The 24,360-nt window shown below is 44.2% G+C and overlaps 1 protein-coding gene and 1 long non-coding RNA gene across 3 annotated transcripts in view; both read right to left on the reverse strand.

Annotated features, from left to right (window-relative positions):
* Positions 1-727: 727 nt before the first annotated feature.
* LOC127567333 (uncharacterized) lies at positions 728-3,384 on the reverse strand. The gene is made up of 3 exons (XR_007955861.1): positions 2,922-3,384; positions 1,745-1,889; positions 728-1,142 (listed from the first exon to the last, which is right to left on the reverse strand). It is a non-coding gene; the product is annotated as an uncharacterized LOC127567333 (long non-coding RNA).
* A 7,362-nt stretch (positions 3,385-10,746) lies between these two features.
* Positions 10,747-24,360, reverse strand: part of LOC127586865 (ras GTPase-activating protein-binding protein 2-like) — a 33,855-nt gene continuing 20,241 nt past the window's right edge. Inside the window, exons 5-12 of one of the 2 annotated variants that reach the window (XM_052044897.1) lie at positions 23,943-24,030; positions 21,678-21,780; positions 20,003-20,183; positions 19,511-19,612; positions 19,028-19,130; positions 16,191-16,319; positions 15,490-15,608; positions 10,747-13,713 (exon numbers count right to left, since the gene is read on the reverse strand). In XM_052044897.1, coding sequence (XP_051900857.1) covers positions 13,444-13,713; positions 15,490-15,608; positions 16,191-16,319; positions 19,028-19,130; positions 19,511-19,612; positions 20,003-20,183; positions 21,678-21,780; positions 23,943-24,030 — 1,095 coding nt within the window. In that variant the 3' untranslated portion in view covers positions 10,747-13,443. The remainder of the gene's footprint in view (positions 13,714-15,489; positions 15,609-16,190; positions 16,320-19,027; positions 19,131-19,510; positions 19,613-20,002; positions 20,184-21,677; positions 21,781-23,942; positions 24,031-24,360) is intronic. The other variant, XM_052044898.1, reaches the window with a different exon arrangement.

The raw sequence follows: 24,360 nt of genomic DNA on the forward strand, positions 1-24,360 counted from the left end.
GCATTTGGAACAGTTCAGGGATCATTACACCCATCGGGGCAGCTGGAGACTCGGTTCCATATGGATGGGAGAACCTCGAACCATACCCTGCTCCCTCAGGACCACACTGGGGTGTCATTGACGGCACTGTGATGTCACTGCCACCTCAGGATCGTGGCTGCAGTTTCTGGAGTGGGACTTAAACCTACAACGCTTTGACTAAGCCAGGGGGGGGGGGGGGGGGGGATGGGGAGGGAGGGGTGTGGTGGTGGTGGTGGTGGTGCACAACCCACTGCTGGACAGAGGGATCACCGCAGACAAACTCAGTGCCACTGGTCCAGAGTCAGAACACAACTGGCCATTGTGGTGGTCCTGAGTGTTGGGACTGAGAGTGTTGGCCTACCTCAATCCCCACCCCCCCATCCCATTCCCACCTCAACCCCCTACCCCACCCCATTTCCCACATCAGTGCAGCAACAAGGTTCCTACAATGGATCAGACCCTCCCCATGGGACCCAGAGAGGTCACAACGTACTAATGCAAATGCTCTCTCCCCTCCCCATTAAACCCAAAATATATCTTAGCGTCCTGCAGACAGAACAAAGATTATCGGTGGTTAAACCCCTGCCCTGATTCCCACCGCTCCCTCTTCACTGTGACTTTACAAGGTGTACGGGACACAGACTGCCCATCAGTCCCTGTTCCCAATGTCAGGATTTTAATTAATTCATGACTCCATTATCTGGGAGTATGTTGTGTACAGGTGTAAAGTGTGTCACTGTGTACTAGCATCTGTAAGTGAACGTGTGTGGCTGTGCATGTGCACGTGAAAATAAGCCCGAGCTTTTTGTGAGAGAGAATGAGCAGGTGTGAGGATGTCTGTGGGGATTCTGTGCAGAGAGCCATGCATTTGTGGGTGTGTGTGGGTGTGATTGTGTATCTGTAGTGTGGCATTGGGTGCATTGGTGTAGTGCATGTGCATGTTTCTGTGTGTGGGTGTGTGCATATGCATGCGTTTGTGTACATGCAGTGTGTTTAGGTGTTACTACTGCTCTGTATCTGGTGCCGTCTACCTGTGAGGTTATGTCAGGGGGGTGAATTAATTCCACAGTTGCCAGATTCAGGAAGTTTCCAGGGCTTCCTCCTCACCCTTGAACTTCTGGCTGTAAAAGACGACAGATCACCGTTAGATTCACTGAGCACACACATGTCCAGCTGTCAGATGGTGCTGTGGGAGCAGTGGTACTAAGGGAGGGTCACACTGTGGGAGGGGCAGTACTGAGTGCGCTCTCTCGTCGACCTATGTTGTGATTGTACAAATCCAAAAGTGCAGTTGTGGAGAACGTTGGGCGTTGGGGGAGTGTGGGTTTCATCTCGAGCAGTGGGCTGGAGCAGTTTTCTTCTTGGAAGGACTCTGTTTTGCCAGGTGTTGGAGTCTGTGTTTTGAGCGCTGTGGGAGGGACAGCGCTGGTGTTTCATCACACAGACTGTCTGCTTAATTGGAGAAGACTCCCACCTCTCCTTTCTCTGCACTGCTCCTTTACGGGACTAATTACTGGTGCCCTGCTGGTTGTGTCGCTGTTTATCGCACCAGCAGTGTTTTGTGATTACTGACGGCATAGTGCCTTGTCATGGCGGGCTGTGGGAGGGGTAGTGCTGAGGGAGGGTCACACTGTGGGAGGGACGGTACTGAGGGAGGGTCACACTGTGGGAGGGGCGGTACTGAGGGACGGTGACACTGAGGGAGGGTAAGAGTGATCTTTACCTGCTGTGGCATTGGTATCAGCAATGTCACACTTGCTGTTGAGTTCCAGGAGATGGATGCCCTCCTTCTCGGATCTCAGAACCTCCCACTTCTTCCCGCCGGACATTCCGAGCTGGATGGAACTATCTGCCTTCTGGTGTTAGAGCTGAGACGAAGGACAGGATGGCAGGCATTAGTAACGGCATTTACCCAGTAATCTCCAACTATCTCGTGCCCACAGAGTCCACTGGTCTGCACACTACAGCATCTCAGCAACAGGCGGGGGTGCAGTGTGGCACTTCCCCCCAAGTGGTAAACACTGGCGGGGCCACAGAGAGAGAACACGTGTTCAGACCTCAGACTGAAACGGTCCAGGGACAAGGGATCCTGGCCGGGCAGTGTCTGGAGAAAATGGGGCTGTCCTACCTCCACGTTACCATAGTCAGGGGAAGAGGCCATTCAGCCCATCGATTCTACACCAGATCTGAGCAATCCTATCCCACCATTAATTTTTCCCACATTCCCCATCAACTCCCCCCAGATTCTGCCCCTCACCCACACACTGGGGGCAATTTACAGCGGCCAATTAACACACCAACCCGCATGTCTCTGGGATGTGAGAGGACCTGGGGGAAACCCATACGGTCACAGGGAGAACGTGCCAACTCCACACAGACAGTGCCAGAGGTCAGGATGGAACCCAGGTCTCTGGGGCTGTGAGGCAGCAGCTCCACCACTGTGCTGCTGGGCCGCCCTCTCTTCCCAGCAGAGGAGGCTCAGCGGTAATTTAATAAAGCAGTTAAACTGCTGAGGGATTTGATAGAGTGTAAGAAACCACTTGCAGTGACGCGATGAGTGAACACAGCGATGCAGCAGGTGGTGCTGCTGACTCACAGCTCCAGAGACCCAGGTTCAATCCCGACCTCCGGCGCTGTCTGTGTGGAGTTTGCACGTTCTCCCTGTGACCCTGTGGGTTTCCCCTGGGTGCTCCAGTTCCCTCCCCCATCCCAAAGACGTCTGGGTCAGTAGGTTAATCGGCTGCTGTAGATTGCCCCCAGTATTTTGTCACAAACCAGCAACAAAAGAAAACACACTGAGCATGATTCAGTGTTAAAAACTATTTTATTAATCACTACTTATGATAATACGTAAAATAAAAGTAAAAATGTTAGTATGTTAGAATTCAAAAATGTCAAACCTCGAACGTTAACCCCAAAACTAAACTCTTCATGTGTGTGTGTGACAAAGTCCAAAACTCCCAGTTCCGGAATGGTTCTTAAAGTTCAGTTCCGCAAGCCATAAGGTGAAACATGAGCAAGGGCTTCTTCAACAACCACCGTTGTCTGAAGATAAGATGTAGATGTAGAAAAACATAGAGAGAGTACATACGAAATCCAAATGTTCCACGATGGAACCCAAACGACACTCCAGTGTTTACTCGGTAGTGACTTCCTCACCCCGAAAAGCATCCGAACCGTGGTCGTCCACACACAAATACCTGTTTCCTTCTACAGGTCAGCAACAAAGTGAACTCCACCGGATTACTTCCAACTTCCATACATGGATTTCAGTAGCAAACACAGTTATTGTTTCTCATCCATCGATAGAGAAAACAAGCAGGCTGGTGTCTCTCTCCCTTCTCTCTCTCTTTCTTCTTCTAACCTCTTCAACAACGTCATTACGTCCTTTATCTTCTATTGACATAAGCACGCCCCACACACACATACACACACACTCTCTATCTTAAAGGGACTTTCACTGAGTCCGTAACAGTGTGGGTGAGGGGCAGGATCTGGGGGGAGTTGGTAGGAACGTGGGGGGAATAAAATGGGATTATTGTAGTGGGTGTTTGATGGTCAGCACAGACCTGCTGGGCCGAAGGGCCAGTTTCCCTGCAGTATGACTCTATGATGGAGTTGATGGACAGAGAGGTGGAGGGGAGTGGAGGGGAACATCTCTACGCAGCGAGTGTCTGAGGTGGGGGACACAGGCTGAAGGGGCAGTGGGAGGAGCTTCAACAGGGGCATCACAGCGGGTGGTGAGGGGAGAAACGTGCAGGGCAATGGGGAACCTCCAAAGAGCCGCCCCAGACACCCGGGGACAGACGGGCTCCTGCTGTGCACACAACTGCCTGGTCCCCAATAACTTGCAGGTAGGCGCCGCCTGCTGGCTGGATGAGATACAGCAGGGTGTCTGGTTCACATCTGGGACACAAGGGCTGATGTTGCACAGCAGGGAGCTGGGACCAAGGAGGAGATCTTCCCTCCCACAAAACAGGCAGACAGAGGAGAAAGTGACCTCCTGCTGCCTGCAGAAGCAGCTGCAGCAACAGTGCACCATTGTACCGATAAATTAGTGAAGAGAATAAGGTTTTATTTTACTCAGGTAACGAAGTACAACTTGTGTTGATGTCCAGGTCAATAAGCCTGAGTTAATGGTGCCTGGTCAGTGCACGGTGACCAGTGCATGGTCACAGGTGCTATTTTTAACAATTCCAAATGTTGGGATTGAGGGATATAAACCATGTGCAGTTTAAATTGGCATGATGGTCGGCAGACATGGTGGGCCAAAGGGCCTGTTCCTGTGCTGTTCTGTCCTACTTTCCATGTTCCAGCAGCTGCAATACTCTGGAGATGTAAAGTTTTCTGCTTATTTCCAAACAAGTAGGAAGCCCACAGTGTTACCTAATGATGGATAACCTCTAACACTTGACAGTGCTCTCATCCAGGAGAAGTTGCACACTTCCAGACACAAATAACCCAAGCTGTGTTACAGTCCAGCAATGTCCAGGGCCATTAACTTACCAATGTTTCTCAAGTGTAGCCTGATCAGTGTTCCTGACTCAGGACTGAAGGATCTCCCTCAGATACTGCTCTACCCTTCCCCTTGCCAATAATGGAATTGTCCATTGTACTTTACACTTTTGATGCCACGTTGTAAGTAACCATCAGTGCTAATGGTGGGTAAATAATTGTCATATTTACATTGTTTCTCTACCATTTAATGAAGATAGCAGCCATTATTTTCAATAGGTTAATATAGATGAAGAATAACAAGTATTTCATTTGTAGAACTAAGGGCAATTCCCTCCCCTTGTTTCTCACGCCTGTTCACCCATCATTTGCACTGTCCACACAGTGACACTAAATCCCAGCCCCTCAATCTCATTCTTCTATTCAATTGCCTGCAAGACATCACCCTCCCCATCTCCCTCACAACCTGCTTAGAATAATCCACCAATCCAATTCTAGCCCTTTGCCCACCCCAGATTTCCATCAACAGCCCTCTCTCATTACATGGAGATTTCCTCTCTGCCGTCTCTGATAATCCTCAGTCCTAATACTTGTGTCCCAACATTTGCCCACCTATCGTGCTGCTATTTTATGGCTCTACATTAAACCTGATCTGATAGGTTCCTGTGAAGTTTTATCACATTGAAGACCCTCTGTAAATACAAGTCATTACTGAAGCAGCTCAATGCATGGAGAAGTGGTTTGGATGAAGAGGAATGCGATGGAGTGTGTGGACCTTCGGCTAACCCTGCCTGGCTGCTTCCACCCTGCTAATTGCTCAGTACCCAACACATCAAGGGTCAAAGTGCACCTTAAAATCAAGAGTCACACATACACAAAGGGACTGCAGGCTTGGCTAACATGTCACTCAATGGGTCACACTTTCACCTCTCACTGAAGATGAGAGATTAAGTTCCTCTCCATGCTCGAGCAGACTTTAGGTCTCCCAATGGAGAGAGAACTGCAGTGTCATCTTTCAGAAAAGGTGTTAAACCAAAGCCCTGGCTGCTCCCGCAGGTGGATGTAAAAGATCTCAGTACATCAGGAGCAGGAAGCAAAGCCCAGCAACCTGATCTGAGACAGACCCCACCACAAATGTTGGTTATAGGTCAGCCATCTACATTTCAGTTTGCTTGGGATCTACCTAGTTTGCCTCAGAAATGTTCTACTAGAGCAGCACTACCACTTGTCCTCTGGTGTTATCAACAGCAACACCATGCAGCAGACTATTCTTTCTTCCCATTGCTCTGTGGGCATCTCCCTGGCAGGTACAGAGAAATTACACATCATCAGGCTTAGGTTAGCCGTGGTCAGACGGGGATGGGATGAGATGGTATCCAGCCTTGGATTAGTGGGGAACCAGAGAATTAGAATGAAACCTGGTTCTGTAGAGGTTAAGATATTTCAGTAGCACAGACACTGTGAAACACACAAAGTATAAAATTGACAAGGTACACCCCTCTAAACTTTTCCAGTCACAACACTCTCCCAACTCCCTCCTCGTGACCCGATTTCTCATCGACAATTTCCGGTCATCCAAATCCCACTGTCAACAACTAGCTGGTGCTCTGGTTGGATTGAATGCTGGACACTATAATAGGGGGGAAAGCACAGTGACTCTGCAGTTAGTTCTGCTGCCTCACAGCTCCAGAGACCCGGGTTCAATCCTGATCTCAGGTGCTGTCTGTGGCGTTTGCACATTCTCCCTGTGACTGTGTGGAGTTTCCCCCAGGTGCTCTGGTTTCCTCCCACATTCCAAAGACGTGCGGGTAGGCAGGTTAATTTGTTACTGTAAATTACCCCCCATATAAATGGGTGGTAGGAGAATCAGTGGGTGTTGATGAGCATACGAGGCAGACCAGGTTATAGGGAAATAAGTGGGGCCATGTAATTGCCAACATGGATACCCTGACCTCCTATGTTGTAAGGAAATATCCCTTCTTCCAAAGTCCTACAGCAGAGTACTCCAACCCCATAACTACAAAGTGTTAAAAGATTTTTTATAAAGAAAACATAATATTGGAGTGCTCCATTGATATTATCTTCTGCCTGCAGCAGGTCCTGGGGTCCTGGAGATAAGGCTTCAGGAATTGCAGACTAAAGGTCAGTCCTGGAATGTTGGCTCCTTTCCCTTCCCCCACAGACTGGAAGTCCAAGCTTTTGTCGTCGTTTAATGGATTTAATCTCCCAGCCAGCCAGGAGCACCAGGCTCTGCTTGCTGTGGTGGAATGGACATCTGGGTTAACAAGAGACTGAAACCTGCACATGACCAGTTGAAACAATCATCAAATCTTCCTTAAAGGCAATTAAAAAATGCTCAGCATTTGTTGAATGTTCTCCCTTCCAGTCTAACCACCATCTAACCATCAATTCATACTTGTAAAGCATCTTTAATATAGTAAATCATCCAAATGAGCTTCACAGACGTATTTGTTAAACAAAATCTGGAATGTGGGTCAAAGGTGCAGGTTTTAAGGAGGACTTGAAGCAGGAGAAAGACAGCTGAGCACAGCAATTAAATGTGGGTATGATGGAGGCGTGTGGTGCTTGATCAAGCTGTGAGCTGAGCTGTCTCCCTAAAACTGCGATCTTTACAATGCTCCTCCATCTTTCTAGTTCAGTTTTTCCCCCAAAATCACCCACGATTAGATTTTAAGAGTTGCTGACACAGCCAGGATTAGTTGCAGGTTACTGCAAGGTTCCAGCCCGAACACCGCACCGCTGTGTACCACCGTAACCCCGATTCCAGTTTGTATTTGTTGATGTTCACCAAGGGCTGCAGCCTGGCAACTGAGCAAATCACAAACATCTTCCTCAGACCTCCCGTGGCTGAAGTGCTTAACGTTGCTTTTAAGAAGTGACAGGCAAATGGACTGAGGTTTTTTTTTTAAGAAGAGTTGCTAGGCAGAACAAAGCTCATTTAATGACAGAATCTAACCTTAGTGCAGCATCATTGAAATGGTACAGAAGTGAGAGCTCTGGACCCGGCCACCTGTCAGTGTTTCTGCCTCATCAGCCTTCCCCATATTCCTCTGCCCGTGTTTATGCAGCTTCTCCTTGAACCTCCTTCTGCTGTTCACCCAGCAGACGCCTCACTGTTCCCGCCATCTAGGCAAGCAGTTTCTGAACTATTTACTGATTTTTAAAAAAATTTTAGATTTATGGGCCTAGTTTTGGACTCCGGCATACATTGAACCACCTTCTTTGCAACCACCCTGGATAGTCTGCAAGCCGTGTCAGGTCACTTCTCCAGACAAAACAGACTCACGGTTCCTGATAGTATTTTTCCCTCTCAGTTCTGGTATCATCCTTGGAAAACTTTTTTCACATCCTGTCTCCACATCCTTTTTTTTTAAATAATGCAAACCAGAACCATTTGTGGTCTACAGCTGATCTAACCAAGGTAATTAGTTCCCTGGGGCCTACTTTCACAAGAATGCAGCAATAGGAGAATTTGGACATTCAGCTCTTCAAGCCTACATCTTCTCACTGAGGTCACAGCTGATTTGCAGTCCTTGCCAATCTTCCACTTTCCCAGGCAATCCCTTTGATTCCTGGATCTCAAACTTAAATATATTCACAGGCTGAGCATCCACAGTTCAGGGTACAGAGTTCCAAATGATATAGTCCTTTGAGTAGAAAAATACCTCACATCAACCTTTTACCCTGGGGCTTTTCCCCCACCCTTCCTTACTATGACACAGAAGGAGCCCATTCCATTCTTTGGGTCCACACCAACTCCTATCAAGCAATCCCATCAGTCCCTTTCACCTCAGAATGAACCATCACTGAAAGGTTAACTGTGCTCCTTCCTGCACAGATGCCAAGAGCTCTGAGTATTTTCCACACGTTCTGCATTTATACTTGCGATACCCTGGGTGTTCATTGCTGGATTAAAGATCAAGTCATTATCCACCTTTCATCAATTCCATCTTGTGCATCAGGAGGCCACTGATTTTACTGGGTGGCTCCATCACTTCAACAAAATAAATTTAGACAATGTTCAGCAAATACATGGGGAACTTTCCCCTCATACAGCTGCTTTAGACGTCATTAAGGAGAGCCCAAGAAATGACCGCAATAAAAGTGGCCCTCCACTCTATCCAGCTAGATAAAGATTTCACTCATTATATTTCATTTCCAGTGCGAATGTGTTGTCACCAAACACTATTTCTTTGAGTTCTTAACTCCAGAGCAAGGGGAGCAGTCAATGAAGACTATTTTTGAGACATCATAAACATACAACTTGCCTTGTAATCCCCTCCGCTTCCAATCTACTTAATGGAATTTGCATGTCGGGAGGCCACCTCTACACACAGCAGTGAGTGGGAATCAATTCCATCTTGTTCCACAGTAACTGCATCACAACAGCAGACTCCGCAGGCCAGAAGTTAAGAATATGACTAGAGCAAGTGCTTTACCCTCGGCATTGATGGAAATAAAGTGGCTGGGAGTAACAAATACCGTTTGAAACTTGTACAAATGGCAACAGCCAAAAATTATTGTTGCTTTGTTTAAAGAAACCATGGAGTAGAAGTTCACTTCCCGTCCGATCATACAGCACAAACCGTAAACAGATGGAAAGCCATTCTGGGTATAAAATTCCCTCAGATGCTGTAGGTTTCCTTGGAAGGTGATTAGTTCAAGAACAGAGCATAACTCCTGATTTAAAGAAAATCTCTGCATTAATGCAAGAATCCAGTCTGTGACCTCATGCTGGAATGTTGTCTCAGTAACTGCACATCAGAAAGACAGGTAGAGCTGGTGAAAGATGAACATTAAAAGCACGGTTTGGATATGGAATAATAGGCAAGTGTAAATAGATGTCTCCATGGTCCATGTCAATGATCATTACTGTAGAAAACATCGAGACCATGCAGGAAGTATTCTATACAAATTAAACAAGACTGGGTCTTAGGCAACTAGCAAAGGAGAGATTGATGGAAAGGAATATCTTGTTAATTTTACATATACAAGATCAAAAATTTGCTTTCATAGAACCACGTTAACACAAAATACTGCCCCCAAAACTTAACATGAGCTATTTGGGATATTAGGCAAGTAACCAAAAGCTTGGTCGAAGGGAATGTCTTAGGAGATTAAGGAAAGAAAATTCCAGAATCCAGGATCTTGGTGTGGGCAATCTAGCCTCGGATTACTGCAAAACGTGTGATATAAAACTACATGGCCAAAATGTTTTCTATACATTAGCAATTAATTTCATGAGAAACAGCATCCAATTCTTTTAAGCCAATCACTAATATAAAAAAATTGACTGTTAAAACAAGGAACTGAACTAACGTACAGAAACCACTAGTATTGGGCCCTTCTGAAATACAAAGTTGGAACAAACATGCTCAAGTGTTACCAAATTCTTAATAATTAAACATTAATGACTATGCAACAATTTACATGAAACCAAGTTATTTGTTTTGAAAAATTTAATAACAGAAATACTATAAAGTTGGAATTAACGATTCAAATATAAAGATTAAACAAACACACTGATGTAATCTTTACAAATTACCTATTATGTTGAAGGAGGAAGTCCATGTACATTAGGTACATGACCCTAACATCTGTGGGGTTTTTTTTTGTTTCCAGTTTTTTTTAAAATTTCATTCTGTGAATTAACTTTTGCCTTAGTTTATTCATCACGGGATTCAACTTTTCTTCATCACGGGATTCAACTTTTCTTCAATAGCACCTTGTAAACAAACAGCTGACACGATAGGAAATCAGCAGACATATGGAAACGACACCAGTGTTTATAGATCTCACCAAGATGCAAATCCTGACTCAAACATCTTTCATTCTCACTGGATCCCAATCCTAGAGCTCCCTTCCTAGCAGCACGATGCAAGAATTTTTGAAAAACTGCTGTAAACACATCGAATTTGTAAACATGTACCAAAACTACGGCCATAAGGTTTTTGGAAACGCCATCCCATACTATTGTAGCATGTACATTCTCTAAACATTTTACTGGTGATTTCTACACAGATTTGACTGAATGAATCTGGAAAGGAATATTTAAATATCATTTTACATTAGTTTGGCACTTACCTCGTTAGGATGTTGTCATTCCCTTCCTTGGGATCTTGCTGTGTACTAAATTGACCATATTCCTCAAAGGGGAACTACTTTATTCACACAGTAAGTGGTTTGGTGAGTCCCAAAAAGGTGTAAGTGCTAAATAAATGCAAATTCTTAAAACAGGACACAGGAATTATAAAACTGAAAACAAATTTAACTGCTTCAGACATCAGTAGTTTATTGTATGTTTAGTCCAACACATTCAAAAAGAAAATCAAATATGAAGACTTGCCACCTGCAACACGTGTAACTACTGTGCTCTAACAGCATAAGATGGCCAAACACAGATCAGCTTCTGAAGATGGCAAACCATAATCTACAATACCCACAAAAGCCAAGATGGTAAAGCCCATCCTACTGGCAAAAATGGAATGATATTGCTCCATATGTAACATATCATTAGCTAGTGCCACCCAATAATACACATTCTCCGTGGAAAAGTCTACTAACTTCGCTTTGGGGGTATTGAGTATTGTAGGAAGTAGGGAACCAGGACTACAGCGCACAATAAAATTCAGTGAACAGATCACCAGTGAGTAACCACATTCCGATGTTACCAGATTCTGTTTGTTTTACCAATGTATATCGACAGTGAGAAGCAAGCCAGATCAAAGAATGGCTCATCTGCCTTTCTCAAGTTAAGTAAACTTGTATCCAACACTTTCTGGAAATAGTCTCCAGTCTCCAAAGTGGTGTGAAATGAAATCGAAGTTAAATGCTGGTGAGGTGAAGCAATCAGCACAGCAGAAACGTGTGGAATTCTGGTTAACTACTTGGCAATGAAGTTGTGCAAATGATACTGAAACCAAGTTTGTGTCCAGGGCGAGGGTTTCAAGTAAATCTGTGGGTGGGGGAGACGTTTAACTCTTCCTTGCCCGATGGAAACTTCAAGTACAATATTTCCAGGCCACATTAATAGATCTGATGTAGACATCAGTTGGAAAAAATAGTTTAAACAAGATTGAAAACACAAAAACCGCTAATGTATCCCAGAATTTGAGAAATAGTGCAAGACTACCATCAAACAAGGAAGACCTCAAAGTTTCAAACAAAGTCAAAACCAACAGACACAATTATCCTTTCAATCAACGTCTAGAAACAAGTAAACTTCACTGTGTCTCTCTGCTGGTTTTGCTCAACAGTCAACAAGTGACAGCCTCAAGCTGTGCATGTAAACAAATTTCTGCTTCAAAAACCACTGCGCTACTGATAAATGTGCATTGTTGCTAGAAGCTGTGACTTAATGATATTCCCACTCTTCACCAACAGCTTCCAGCCGTACCAAGCTAACGTGCGTTATCATTACACTTTAGTTCCCTCTCAAAACGGGGTCTGGGCTAAGCCAACTAGTGGTACGAGGAGAACGAGAAGCTGTGGATTTTGGGTTGAAAGCTGCAGTATCCTTGATGTCAGCCAACCTATTTTCTTTCAAAAAAGAACCTGCAACTATCACTGTTAAGCTTTGCATAATGTAGCTTTCCCTCAAAGTTATACTTTATATAAACTGGATCAAAAATCACATAGATGACCACGCATCTTTAAATAACCGTTTATGCAGGTAAAGTATAGCCATAACCATGCTCTTTTGCATCTCTCATAAAGGTAACAGTAATGGTTTTTAATTTTTTTTTATACACCTAATTTTCCAATGTAAAACACAAAACACAAGCAAAAACAACCATGTGGTTGCAGGAATGGTATAAAAACAGCTAGGAACAGGTGAACAGGAGATTGTGCAATTTACTTTTCTGTTTAATACTTCTGATTCCCCCACCCCCACACACAGAGCAAGGATGCTGCAGCTTTTTGCATCTTTGCGTTTCATCAACATACTAGTGATTCCATAAGGTGTTTGGCTTTGTACTGAGTTAGTACAATCCATACAAGAGTTGCCAGCAAGTCTGGAATGACGTATCGATAGAAGGCACCATCATGCTCTTTACACTTTGAAAGAACGAAAAACAGTAACGGTTAGCTATGATTTTCCGCTGCACATTCACAACTGCACAGATTGAGGGGGAAGGAAACTGGTGTCAAGCAGCGAGGCATCCCTGTATTGCAGTGGGGTAGATAGAAAAAGAGAGTAAGCCACCAAACTCTTGCGCTCAGGGCTGTTAATCCGAGTTCACAATTGCATTTGTATATCAATTTTTAGTTCAAGAAAAAAAAATCCATCTCCACCAGAAACTGTTTCAAACATTGTCCATTACCGATAACAGATGTGGGAAAACAGCGGTCACAGCAGGTATAAGATTCAAAGCCCACATCTGGTCAATCATCCTTCCCTGTCGAAGCGGACAGCACTGGATTTTCACCCGTCTCCTCCTGCAGTTGCCATGGCAAATGATGCTCTAAGAGTACCTATTAGTGCATTATGACGAGTGCATGAACGCAAGTTCTTGAGCCAAGTATTTCTAAAAGGAAAAATATCAAGGCAAGCTTCTCCAATTGCACCAATTTGTTTTCCTCAACAGAACTGGGCATAAACTTGACACATTTATGAAATAAAGCAGCCAAGTTGCAAAGGCCCAAGGTTGTTTCTTTTTTAAACATATAAATGGGCGGATCTTCAGACCTTTAAAATGGGTTCCAATTAAATTGAAGCCTTTTGCTCTATTTTCCAAGTCTTTAGACAATGGTTTTTGCTTTTTTTTTGCTTAAATCCTGTTCCAAAAATAGGGAAAATGATCAACCGGTAAAAAGGAGGCTGTTTTCACAAAGAAATGAGAAAAAAAAAACAGGCCGTGTCACATTCCAAAGCCAAAATTAACAAAAATGCCAAAAAAACGAAGAGTATGGTGTCACCAGCAAGATATCAGGAACGGTGGAGCCTTAGCGACGGGGTCCAGCAAAACGGCCTTCACCAGACAAGCCCCCTCTCCCGGCGCCAGGGCCCGACTTCAGTGCCATGCCACCTCTGGGTGGGGGGCCCCGGGAATCACGGTCTCGCATCATCCCACTGCCAATCATGCCACGTCCAGAGCCCCTGTCACTGCGGCGGGAGTCCCTGCGATCATCGCCGCCTCGCCGCTCTCCCTCACGGAAAGCTCGCGTTTTCTTCTCCTCCACGTTCAGGCGGACCTCGCCTCGGAACATGACCGGCTGCAGACAGAGATCTCGGGGTTAGTGGGCTGCCGGATAAAGACTCTCATGCCCTTTCCTTCAGCTTCGGGCTTTCTCAAAAAGCACCAATGTGGGCTCAGTGGGTGTCCCACCAGCCTCAGAGTCATGGGTTTAGAACATAGAACAGTACAGCACAGTACGGGCCCTGGGTTGAGTGAGCTCGGGCTTTTCTCTTTGGAGAGGAGGAGGAGGATGAGAGGTGACTTGATAGAGGCGTACAAGATGATAAGAGGCATAGATCAAGTGGACAGTCAGAGACTTTTTCCCCAGAGCGACAATGGCTAACAAGAGGGGACATAATTTTAAGGTGATTGGAGGAAGTTATTAGGGGAATGTCAGGGGTAAGTTGTTGTTGTTTTACACAGAGAGTGGTGGGTGCATGGAATGCACTGCCGGCAGAGGTTCAGAGGTTGTGGGGACAGATACATGAGGGACATTTAAGAGACTCTTAGATAGACACATGAATGATAGAGAAATGGAGGGCTATGTGGGAGGGAAGGGTTAGATAGATCTTAGAGCAGGATAAAATGTCAGCACAACATCATGGGCCAAAGGGCCTGTACTGTGCTGTAATGTTATATGTTCTATGCATCAGCCTCTACCACCACCCCAGCAGTGTGTTCCAGGCACCCAACACTCTCAGTGTTTAAAAAAACCTACCTCTGACATCTCCCCTAAACTTCCCTCCTCTCACTTTCAACCAATGTCCTCTGGTATTGGCCATTGCCGTCCTGGGGAAAAGGTGCTGGCTGTCCACTCTATCGATGCCCCTCAATCTTATACACCTCTATCATCGCCTCTCATCCTGCGCCGCTCCAAAGAGAAAAGCTCTAGCTCACTCAATCATAATGGATGTTCTCCAATCCTGGCAGCATCCTGGTAAATCTCCTCTGCACCCTCTAAAGCTTCCACATCCTTCCTATGATAGGTGACCAGAACGGAACACAATGCTCCAAGTGTGGTCCGACCAGAGGTTTATAGAGCTGCAACGTTACCTGGCAGCTCTTGAACTCGATCCCCTGACTAATGAAGGCCAGCACGCCAGACACCTTCTTAACCAGATCCTTTCTCCCCACTCCCACCCCATAGACAAGCCTGTTATCCAAGCTAATATTCACTGGGATGGTATCGAGGGGCAGCTGCAGCGCCACATGTGCCATCTTGCCAATGAGATAATCGAACAAAGGCACCAACCTTCCCTCCTGGGTGGACACAAGACCGAGAAAATAATCCCAATTGCTCCAACGCTAACAGTTCCACTCCCCCTCACTAACATCACAACATGTTCGAATCATGTCACACAGGCTCGTGGAGGCCTATTGCTTGCATATTGGCTTTTTTTTAAAGAAGTTATTCATTTGCTGGATTCAGGCCCTGTTGCCAAGGTGACAATTTGTTGTCCATCCCTAACTGGCAGTTAAGAATTGCAGGGAGGCCAACAGATCAGTAAAGTAGATGGGTTTTCACAATGATCCATTAGTTTCATGGTCACCATTACCAGTATTAGATTTCTTTATTATAATTTACTTAAACACTCAAATTTAAATTCCCTAGCATCTGTGATGGGATTGTAATTCATGGTTCCAGATGAACTGCCTGGGTCACTGCTAGCTGGACGAGTAATTTAACCACTCTACCACCTCTCCATTCCTTCACCACTACATCAGAGACCAGACTTCAAAAACATCTCAGCGGCTGCAAAGCACATTTGTATATATCACAAGCTTGGAGGCCACTAGATAAGTTAGTCATTACCTTGGCACTCAGGATTCTCTGGACAGGATCTGGGTCATCAAACACCACAAACCCAAAGTTGGGCAGCTTCCCTCCACTGCTCTTCGTATTGATACGAAGCTCAACCACATTGCCAAAACCTACCCAGGAAAAACAATGAACAAATTTAAAACATCAAACACAGCAACCAGTCTACTTTAGTAGGCCCAAGAAATAGCTAGTAGTTGATAAGTGCTGTACAATGATTTTGATTACCAGACAGGCAAGAGACAAAAATCAGTTTGGGCTCCCTCAGCTACACACCAACAGCAAGTACATTAATTGCCTCACTCTGAACAAGCAAATGGTTGTCATTTTTGGACTGCTGTAACTATGATACAGCCTGGACAGTTTACACCCATCTTCAGTACTGGTTTCCTGTCACCTCTACAAAATGAATGCACGGATCACTGGTGGGATTGCACTGCACTGCACTGCACACTCATTAGGTGACCTGTGAGGATCAGAATTTTGAGAATTTTGGGACTGGGATTAAAAAAGAAAAAATTAAAGGAAGCAGATGACCAAGTGGATAAAAATAAATGAAGGTGCAGCACATCAAAGGTCAGTAAACTCACATTTCCAGGTGAGCTGGGGCATGAGTTAGCCTTGGGCTTAGTTCTCTGTCCAGTTAAGACTAAAAGTTTCCTGCTGGAAACCCGGCTAATTCATGAAGTACTCACTCATGAAGAAATCTTTCAATTCATTTTCATCAATGTCATGAGGCAAGTTGCCAACAAAGAGCTGGTGACTATCTGGGTAACGAATGATTCGCCGATTCTCAACCTCATTTGCATCCAGATCTCCTCGACCTGTAACATAAAAATGGTCTCTCAGAGCAATTTTAAAACTAGTCTCACATTTTGGGATCACCGACAAACAGTGCAGAGTGAGAGAAAGAAATATTTAAAAAGGTAATGCAACAAGTATCACTCTCTCATCCACTTGTGTCTTCCCACAACGTACCCTACCACATTTCCATGCCTTCATCATTATAACAATGAATAGACTTTAAAAGCATCTCAGTGGCTGCAAAGCACATTTGGATATCACAGGCTTGAAGGCTGCTATATTAATTAGCCATTACCTTGGCACTCTGGATTCTCTGGATGTTCAAACACCACAAACCCAAAGTTGGGCAGTTTCCAACCTGGAAGTCCCCACCCTCAGCTCTATTCCCATCTACACCAGCCAGAGCTAATGGGGTTGGTTCCCATAGAGGCCAATGGTGCCCTGCTTCAGCACTCCAACAGTTTGGCCCCCCTGCCATCTCAGTCCTGTCACACTAGCAACCAATGTTAAATAGGCCATTGTCTTCCTTCAGGTAAACAGAAGATATCATCTTTACCTCCTTGCCACTGATTTTTCAGATGTACCTACCTCCCCTAATGAGCTAGCCTCCACCATTGCCTGGGGCAGACAATTCCAGAGATTACCATCCCTGGCCAACGACTCATACAATGTAATCTCCTCATTACGTTTGATTTCATTTTCCTATTTCCTCTGTGCCAACCTGGCTACTGCTCAGACCCTCTGCCTTGCACCCCATACCCACCTCAACCACCTCTATACCAGGGGTGGTCAAACCATGACAATACTGCCATCTTATGTTCAAATGCAGCTCTCAGATTCACCACTAAAGACTGCACTGTGTGACTTCCGCAGATGTGTAGCAGGGGCTTATGATGTCCAGCTCATTGTGAGTTTCTGCACTGCAAGCAGCATCAGATAACTGTCAGCCATTGTGATGAAAACTCTTGGTATACTTACGATCTCCCTGCAGAATATAGTGTTTGCGTACTATAATTCAAAATGAAGTGTCATTGTCCCACTATTCATTTTGAAACATGCAAGATCCTAAGGGGGCATGGCAGTGAGGGTCTCAAGATGTTTTCACTAGTGAGAGTGCCTCAGACAAGAGGGCATGGTTTCAAGATAATGAGATGGTCATTTAAAACAGTGGTACTTCGAAATTTCTTCACACATAAGATGTGAATCTCTGGAATTGTCTGCCCCAGACAGTGGTGGAGACTAGCTCATGAGGGGAGGTAGATACATCTGAAAGATCAGAGGGTTGAGGGCGATGGGGAACTGGCACAGAGAAAGAGTTAGGCAGATAGCCATAATCATATGGTGGGGCAGGCTTGAGGGGGCGAGTGGCCTACTCCTGCTACTATGTTCTTGCGGGGATGTCAATGGCATCGTATTGTAAGAAACACATGTATTGAAGAAAGAGCAACTAAGCCAGAATGATGGAAGATTTTGCAGTCACTGTCGAAGGCAGCAAAATGCAGTGTCTTATCTCTAAGACACTGCTCACCACAGCTTTAAATGCCACAAATTTTCATCTGAACGCCCTCCTGGATCAGAATTAAGGAAAGGCAAGGTAACCACATTAAAATGATGCCTGCACAGCCAATGGCTGCTTCATAAGGAAGCTCAGAGCAACCAAAGCTAATTGTTATTTCATGGAATACTGCTTGTGCCAAGCACCCACATTCCAAAGGGGAATTTGTTAAAAATATTGCAAAAAACGGCTGCAATTGCAGATCCAAATCACACAAAACCTCAGTGCCTCAAAGCAAATGTTTCCAAAAGAATGACAACCAGAATGGAGACCAACTAGGCCTCCAGTTCCTGCAGCAATTACTATGACGCAGTAGGTGCTTTTCTACATATTCATTAAGACAGAGTAAGCAATGAAATGACATCTAAAGGTTGTGTATGTTGTGCTGGCTTCAATCTTTTGAATATTATAACAGGTGATGCTAAAGGCCTATCCCCGTCCTCCACAGCTGATCATCACCCAAATGCCCTCTGGGACCCAAATTCCAGTTCCAATTTCCAGCATTAATCTGAATTATGCCCTCTTCATTTGTGGAATATCAATATCAAAGAACATACAAGTACACTTCCATCATTCCAAAACAGTGCAGGAGTGTGGTGACTCTTTGAGACCTCACCAGGACCTTGCACCTTATTGTCTGCCTGCACTGTACTTTCTCCGTAACTGTAACACCATTCTATATTCTGTTGTACCACCTCGATGTACTCATGTATGGAATGACATGCACACAAAAGCTTTTCACTGTATCTCAGTACCTGCGACAATAATAAATCAATTACCATTCCTGTTTCCCTAAGTACTAGGATGGAACAACCACAGGACCAGTGCTGACCCCTCTGCCCCTAAATCAAAACAGCTTCATTTATATCAACACCTTTCCTAAAGCAAAATCAACAATTTACTAACAAAAATCAGAGGTGCTTCTCCCTTAGAAACATCAGAAACTCGGGTTCACAGAGCCAGCAGATGGGAAGTGGTCATCGTGTATTAAACTGCGATGAAATCTTAGCCAACTGATCCATGCCAGCACCAAACTAGCACTGCTTCAGTTCTCCTTGTGCTTCGATTTCACCTGGTCTGCTGAGCTCCAGAGAAAACCTCTCAGTTCTACAAATCGTTTTATGATAGCCTCTCCACTTTACTCATTTTTGACCAGAAAACAAATACACTCACCAGTTCTGGGCCCACGGGGCATAAAGCCCAGCCGTTCCCGAGGACGCTGGTCTCTCGGCCGAGGGGGCTGAGACTGGGTCTCACTTTTCGCTTCAGCTCTTGGCTGGAATGTTATTTGGGGGAAGGGGTGGTGGAGAGAGAACAAAGAGAGAGTGAAGTTGCTACAATGGCTCAATGCAATAATTACATACAATTTCAGAGTATACATCCCTTTTATATCTTAGTTCAGTGATGGAGAACGTTTAACAGTTTTCTCTACCTAGCTAACAGAAGCCATCGCCCTGTTTTTGCTGACTGACAATATTACTTTATCGAGGGTTTGTGCTATGAGCTAGCAATAACTAATACAAACATCTATGCTTGTCATTTTCTTTTTAAATATAATTACCTAACCCAAATTGATAAACAGACAGAATTTCTAAGCTTTTCTTTTGAAGAAAAGCAATAAATATATATTAATAAGCAGGTCCATTCACAGATTACCTGTGAGGCTGGCGCTTTAACAACATGGGCAGGAATTCCAGAGGAAGCAACTGTACCACTAGGAGGCAGATTTTTACTTGTCACTGAGGCCCAGGAGAAAGCCTGCAGAGAATGCAACACATACCTATGCTACTATCAAGAAATAAAGCATTCCCTCAAATACAAAAAATCCTGAGCCTACGATTAGGGTAAGCTTTAGTCTGGCACCATATTGGTGACAATTATGTAGGGCAATTGCATTTAACATTTCTACTCAAAGATGTAACGGTCAGATTCAAACTACAACTTACCAGTTTTCACCTTGAGTAACTATGTTTCATTAATAAAAGTTGACCAACCCATTCATGTTGTGTATGTATTTTTTGGAGCCCTGTCTACATTTTACTACAAGTGCACTTCTATTTTTAAACTGGGCAATGATCTACAAAGATAAAGCCAGAATGTAATGCCTGGCACTAAGAAACCTATACAAAGAAAAACACTGGTATTAACCTTGGGTGGCTCCTGAGGTTGAGAAGCGGGTTCCACTGGAGTAGGTGATGGAGCCTTCTCCTCCAACTCTTCCACAGTCTTCTCCAGCAGCTCAGGTTCAGGCTTTACCTCCTCAGGTTTTGACTCGGGCTCAGGCTCGGGCTCAGCAGCCGTCTCCTCCAGGGCTTCCTCTACACCATTACTTTGTACAGAAGCAAAAAAAGGAAAAAAAACATCAGGACTGGCAAGATTTTAACAAAATCCTGTATACGCATGCCCTGACCTCAACGCACAGCAGCAATAATGCATACAAATAGGAGAGGTAAATGTACACAAAAGATCAGTTCATTGTGTGTGGTAGTAGTGTCAAATCAGCATAAAGCCAATTGCAAGCACTGGAAGTTGCAGAGTACATAAAACAGAAACACAAAATCACATTGGTACTCTTTCCACAGTAACTCTGCTGTCGACATTAGTTTTCACTTAGCATACCACCTCCCAACTCTGTTCCATAAACAGTATTAGAAACAAGATCGAGACCCTGACAGGTGAACAGGCAGAGGGATCAATAACTTTGGGGAAGGAATTTAAGATTAAACGGTAGAAAATTATGAGGGAAAGAAAATTTCAGCCAGAGTGGTGGACATCTAGAACCTACTGTCTTAAAGAGCATGGAGGCAGAAACACCCAGCATTTTTTTTTTGAAAAGAGTACTTGATTGAGAACCTGAGGTGCAGTAATCTTCCAGTCTAAGGACTGAAAATTGGAGAGTGGGATTAATCCAACAGAATTTCAGAAGACCAATAAGCCAATGAATTGAGGTGGGGCAAGCTACAAGTCACAGCAGACAGTCCATTTACTCGATGTATGGCAAACAAAAACAAAGTCAATTTACTCAAAATACAGATTCTATTTAAAGAGAAACGCACTTCACCCAACAAAAACAGGATAGGATAAAGCCTCCAAAATACTACAGTGAATGTAGCTAAAGTACGTGCATAAAATCAATAGGTCACTAAGCTCAACCAATAGGGAAATTACCCAAGCATGTTCACTTCGTCCACTGTAGCCTTGCTATTATAGGCTATCTTGGTTTAAACATTTTTTTTAGTCAACTTGGTTACAATAGATTGACAACATTCTGTAGTAAATTTCTAATTCACTAACAGTACTAATCCCCATTTAAAGAATTGTTATGGAAAAAGTGGTTCCAGCAACTGCAACAAAGTGACCCATGTTGCAGCTGCACATTTAGCATGTCCTTTAGTACAAAGATAATTCATAACCCAGTCCCTCATGCCAGTACAGGGAATGTAGCCCAACACAAAGCAAGGATGCCGTACACTGAATCACCAGCCAGAAATGCACAAGTGGTAGGTTTTCATGACTCATTGTAGGCCGTGATTTGCAACATTATTGGCTGATGCTGACCATCGTGGCATTCAAAGAGGACAACTTTAAACATCCTCCTCTCCACCAATAATCACCTCATTCTGCTCTGTGAAAACCTGCAGCCTGCTTATATGCAGAATCCTGCCAACCCATTACGCCTGTTCTCTATGTTCTGCTATAAAAGGGAATGTAGCCAACAATGGCCAGTCAAGAATGAAGTTTAAAAAGTGATTTAATTGTTATTATTGCTTTCAAATGTAATAACTTTCCTTCTGTTGTGACTTCCTATGTTCAAGGTGTTTACCTGACAGTATGAGCCTCATAGTAAGTGTTGCTTGTGTTTTCCTGCACAGGTTCGGGAGAGAGCTGTGGCTCTTCCGGTTCTTCCTCAACTTCCTCTTCAGATTCTATAAAGTGCAGAGAGATTTGAAGGGATGAACTAATTTAGACAAAGTCAACACTGTCAAGAGATAAAATCTCAATATTTTGCGTTGAGAAGTAACATTCAGAAGTCTTAAGAATTCAACAAAAACTAAACTGCAACTAATTTTCAAAAATTTGCTTTAGAACACAGTCAAAGGATAGTCTCAGGATAAGAGGTCAGCCACTTAAGGAACTTCTTCATTCAGGGGGCTTATAAATCTTCAGAATTCTCTACACCAGGCAGTTGTGGATGCTCATCCGTATTTATTCCTCACTGTGGAACACTGCCCTTTTCCAGCACTGAGCAGTACTGTATATCTGTAGTTATCATAACACTTCACCCTTGCTGGGGCCTCCAATCTCTTGCCATCAACTCCATCTCTCCCTGTGAACCATCTGAAACTGAATGAGGCCATTGACAACCTTAATGTCATTATGATACAGGTGAACTTTAGACTACATTCCAAGCCATCACTAAGGTCACCCATTTCCACTTCCTTATCAACCAGCCTCAGCTCAACCACTGCTAAAGTCTTCATCAGTGTCCTTGTTACCTCAACATTCAATTATTCCACCGTACTTCTGATCAGCTTCAAACACTCTGTAAATCTGAGGTCATGTAGAACTCTACAGCCTATTTATGCACAGTTCTGTCAACCCATCTCCCATGTCTTCACGGACCTATTTCAGTTCCCAATTAAATAAAGCCTTGATTTTAATATTCTCATTCTTATTTTCAAATCCTCCTGTGGACCTGCCTTCTCTATTTCTGTAATTCCTCATTGATATCCATGTGTCTAACACATTAGGCTCCAACTCCTTTCCAGACCTATTGTTTTTCCTTCACTGACAGCTGTGTCTTCAACTGCCACAAGAGGAAGATCTGGAATCCTCTCCACCAAACGCATCTAGTCTTTTTTTAAGACACTGGGTTACCTGCATTCATATCTCCTTGTGGCTTGGGATCAAACCTTGTTGAATAGCCAAACATGATGCTTCATGGGAGTGTATGTTAAAAGCACAATAGTTTGCTGTACTAACTATGCCGCTGAGGAAGTGGGTCACACACGGTAGGTGGTTGGATGCCTTCTAGGAGCCGGGGGTGGGAGAAATTGGAGGGCAAGAGGACAAAGGAGTGAGAGGGAGGGAGGAAGTGAAGACAAAGACAGAGGCAGCAGACAGAAAGGGATAGGTTCCAAGGAGGGAAGCAAGCACAAAGCAGAGCAAAGGTTTGATAATGCACGAGAGGGTCAAAGTAAAAGACAGGCTGCAAAGGAAGGAAGCAGGCCTGGGGCTAGAGGTGTGGGAGGCAGCCAGCCAGCCATGGCAGTCACACAAGAAACTGTCAGGTTGAGCATGCAGGGATGAAACCTCATCAGTGTCCAGTTCACTGAATCCAGGAGCTCCAAGGATTGATCCAGGAAACTGTCTGAACAATTGATGCAGAGGTTGTAAAATATTTTGAAGGTATGCAGAGCTAAATTTTCTAATGACAGACGGCAGAGCAGACAAGCTTTACTTCCTAACCACTGAACCCAAGTACACTGCTGTACAAACTGGGCAATACATGGGCCGGGAGTGATGTGCCGAAATCACTGAGTGACTACACCTCAGATATCAGCTGCCAGTGGCTGTGGCTCTGGCTCTTGAACAGCAAATGGGGCTGCAGCTTGGAAGCAGTATGGTTCCTAAATCTCTCAAGTGGTCCCTGACAGAACTCTAATGTGCTTCATTAAAAGAAAGCTATCATAACCTGGAATCAGCAGTTCTAGGAAATGTAGTTAGGCTGGTTGACCACTACTTTGAATGGTACAAGCCCAAGGTGCACTCCGATTGTACCTTCAGCATTACAGGAAGTGGCACCAACTTTGATCTGCATATTGCAACTGGCCCTGCCCAAAACCAGACAAACAATCTACCCCAGGATTCTACATAAGCCATGACAAATGAACAGAGCTGTAAATTGACCCATTGCCAACTTCTAAGTAACAAACACTTTGTTTGCAGTTCCTGTTTGCAGCTGACATTCCAGTGTAGAAATCAATATCATTCTGGGTTTTTTTTAAAATGTCAAAATGAAAATATTTCAACCTGCAACTTAAGTTACTTTACTAAAGTTGCTACCTCCGACATTTGAACTTCTCACCTTCTTCCAGTTCTGCATCAGAATCAAACACTTCATCCTGATAGCGGAATATGTCATTGTGGACATAGAATTTGTTTGGAACAGAACCCTGTGTTTTTTTAAAAGAATAAAAGTTAACCTCTGAACAACTTTGAGTAATGTTAATAAAGTCCACCACACATATACAACCCACTTTTCATCTAGTGCCAACTTGACTTTCCAGCTAAAACAAATACCCATCCGTTCAAATGAAGCCATCAACAATGCAAACAAAATCAAAATATTAACCATAGATTAAATCTATCTTAAGAAACTAAAAATAATAGACAAACTTAAATCTAGTCATTGACATTGCTGTTAATGAGAGGCTGAATTTCATAAGTGTTCTTTATCTGTATTGACTGCAGCAGAGGGAGTGCAGCACCAATCTTGACTGCAA

The sequence above is a fragment of the Pristis pectinata genome, chromosome 2 (genome assembly GCF_009764475.1).
Source record: "Pristis pectinata isolate sPriPec2 chromosome 2, sPriPec2.1.pri, whole genome shotgun sequence".
Taxonomy (NCBI): domain Eukaryota; kingdom Metazoa; phylum Chordata; class Chondrichthyes; order Rhinopristiformes; family Pristidae; genus Pristis; species Pristis pectinata.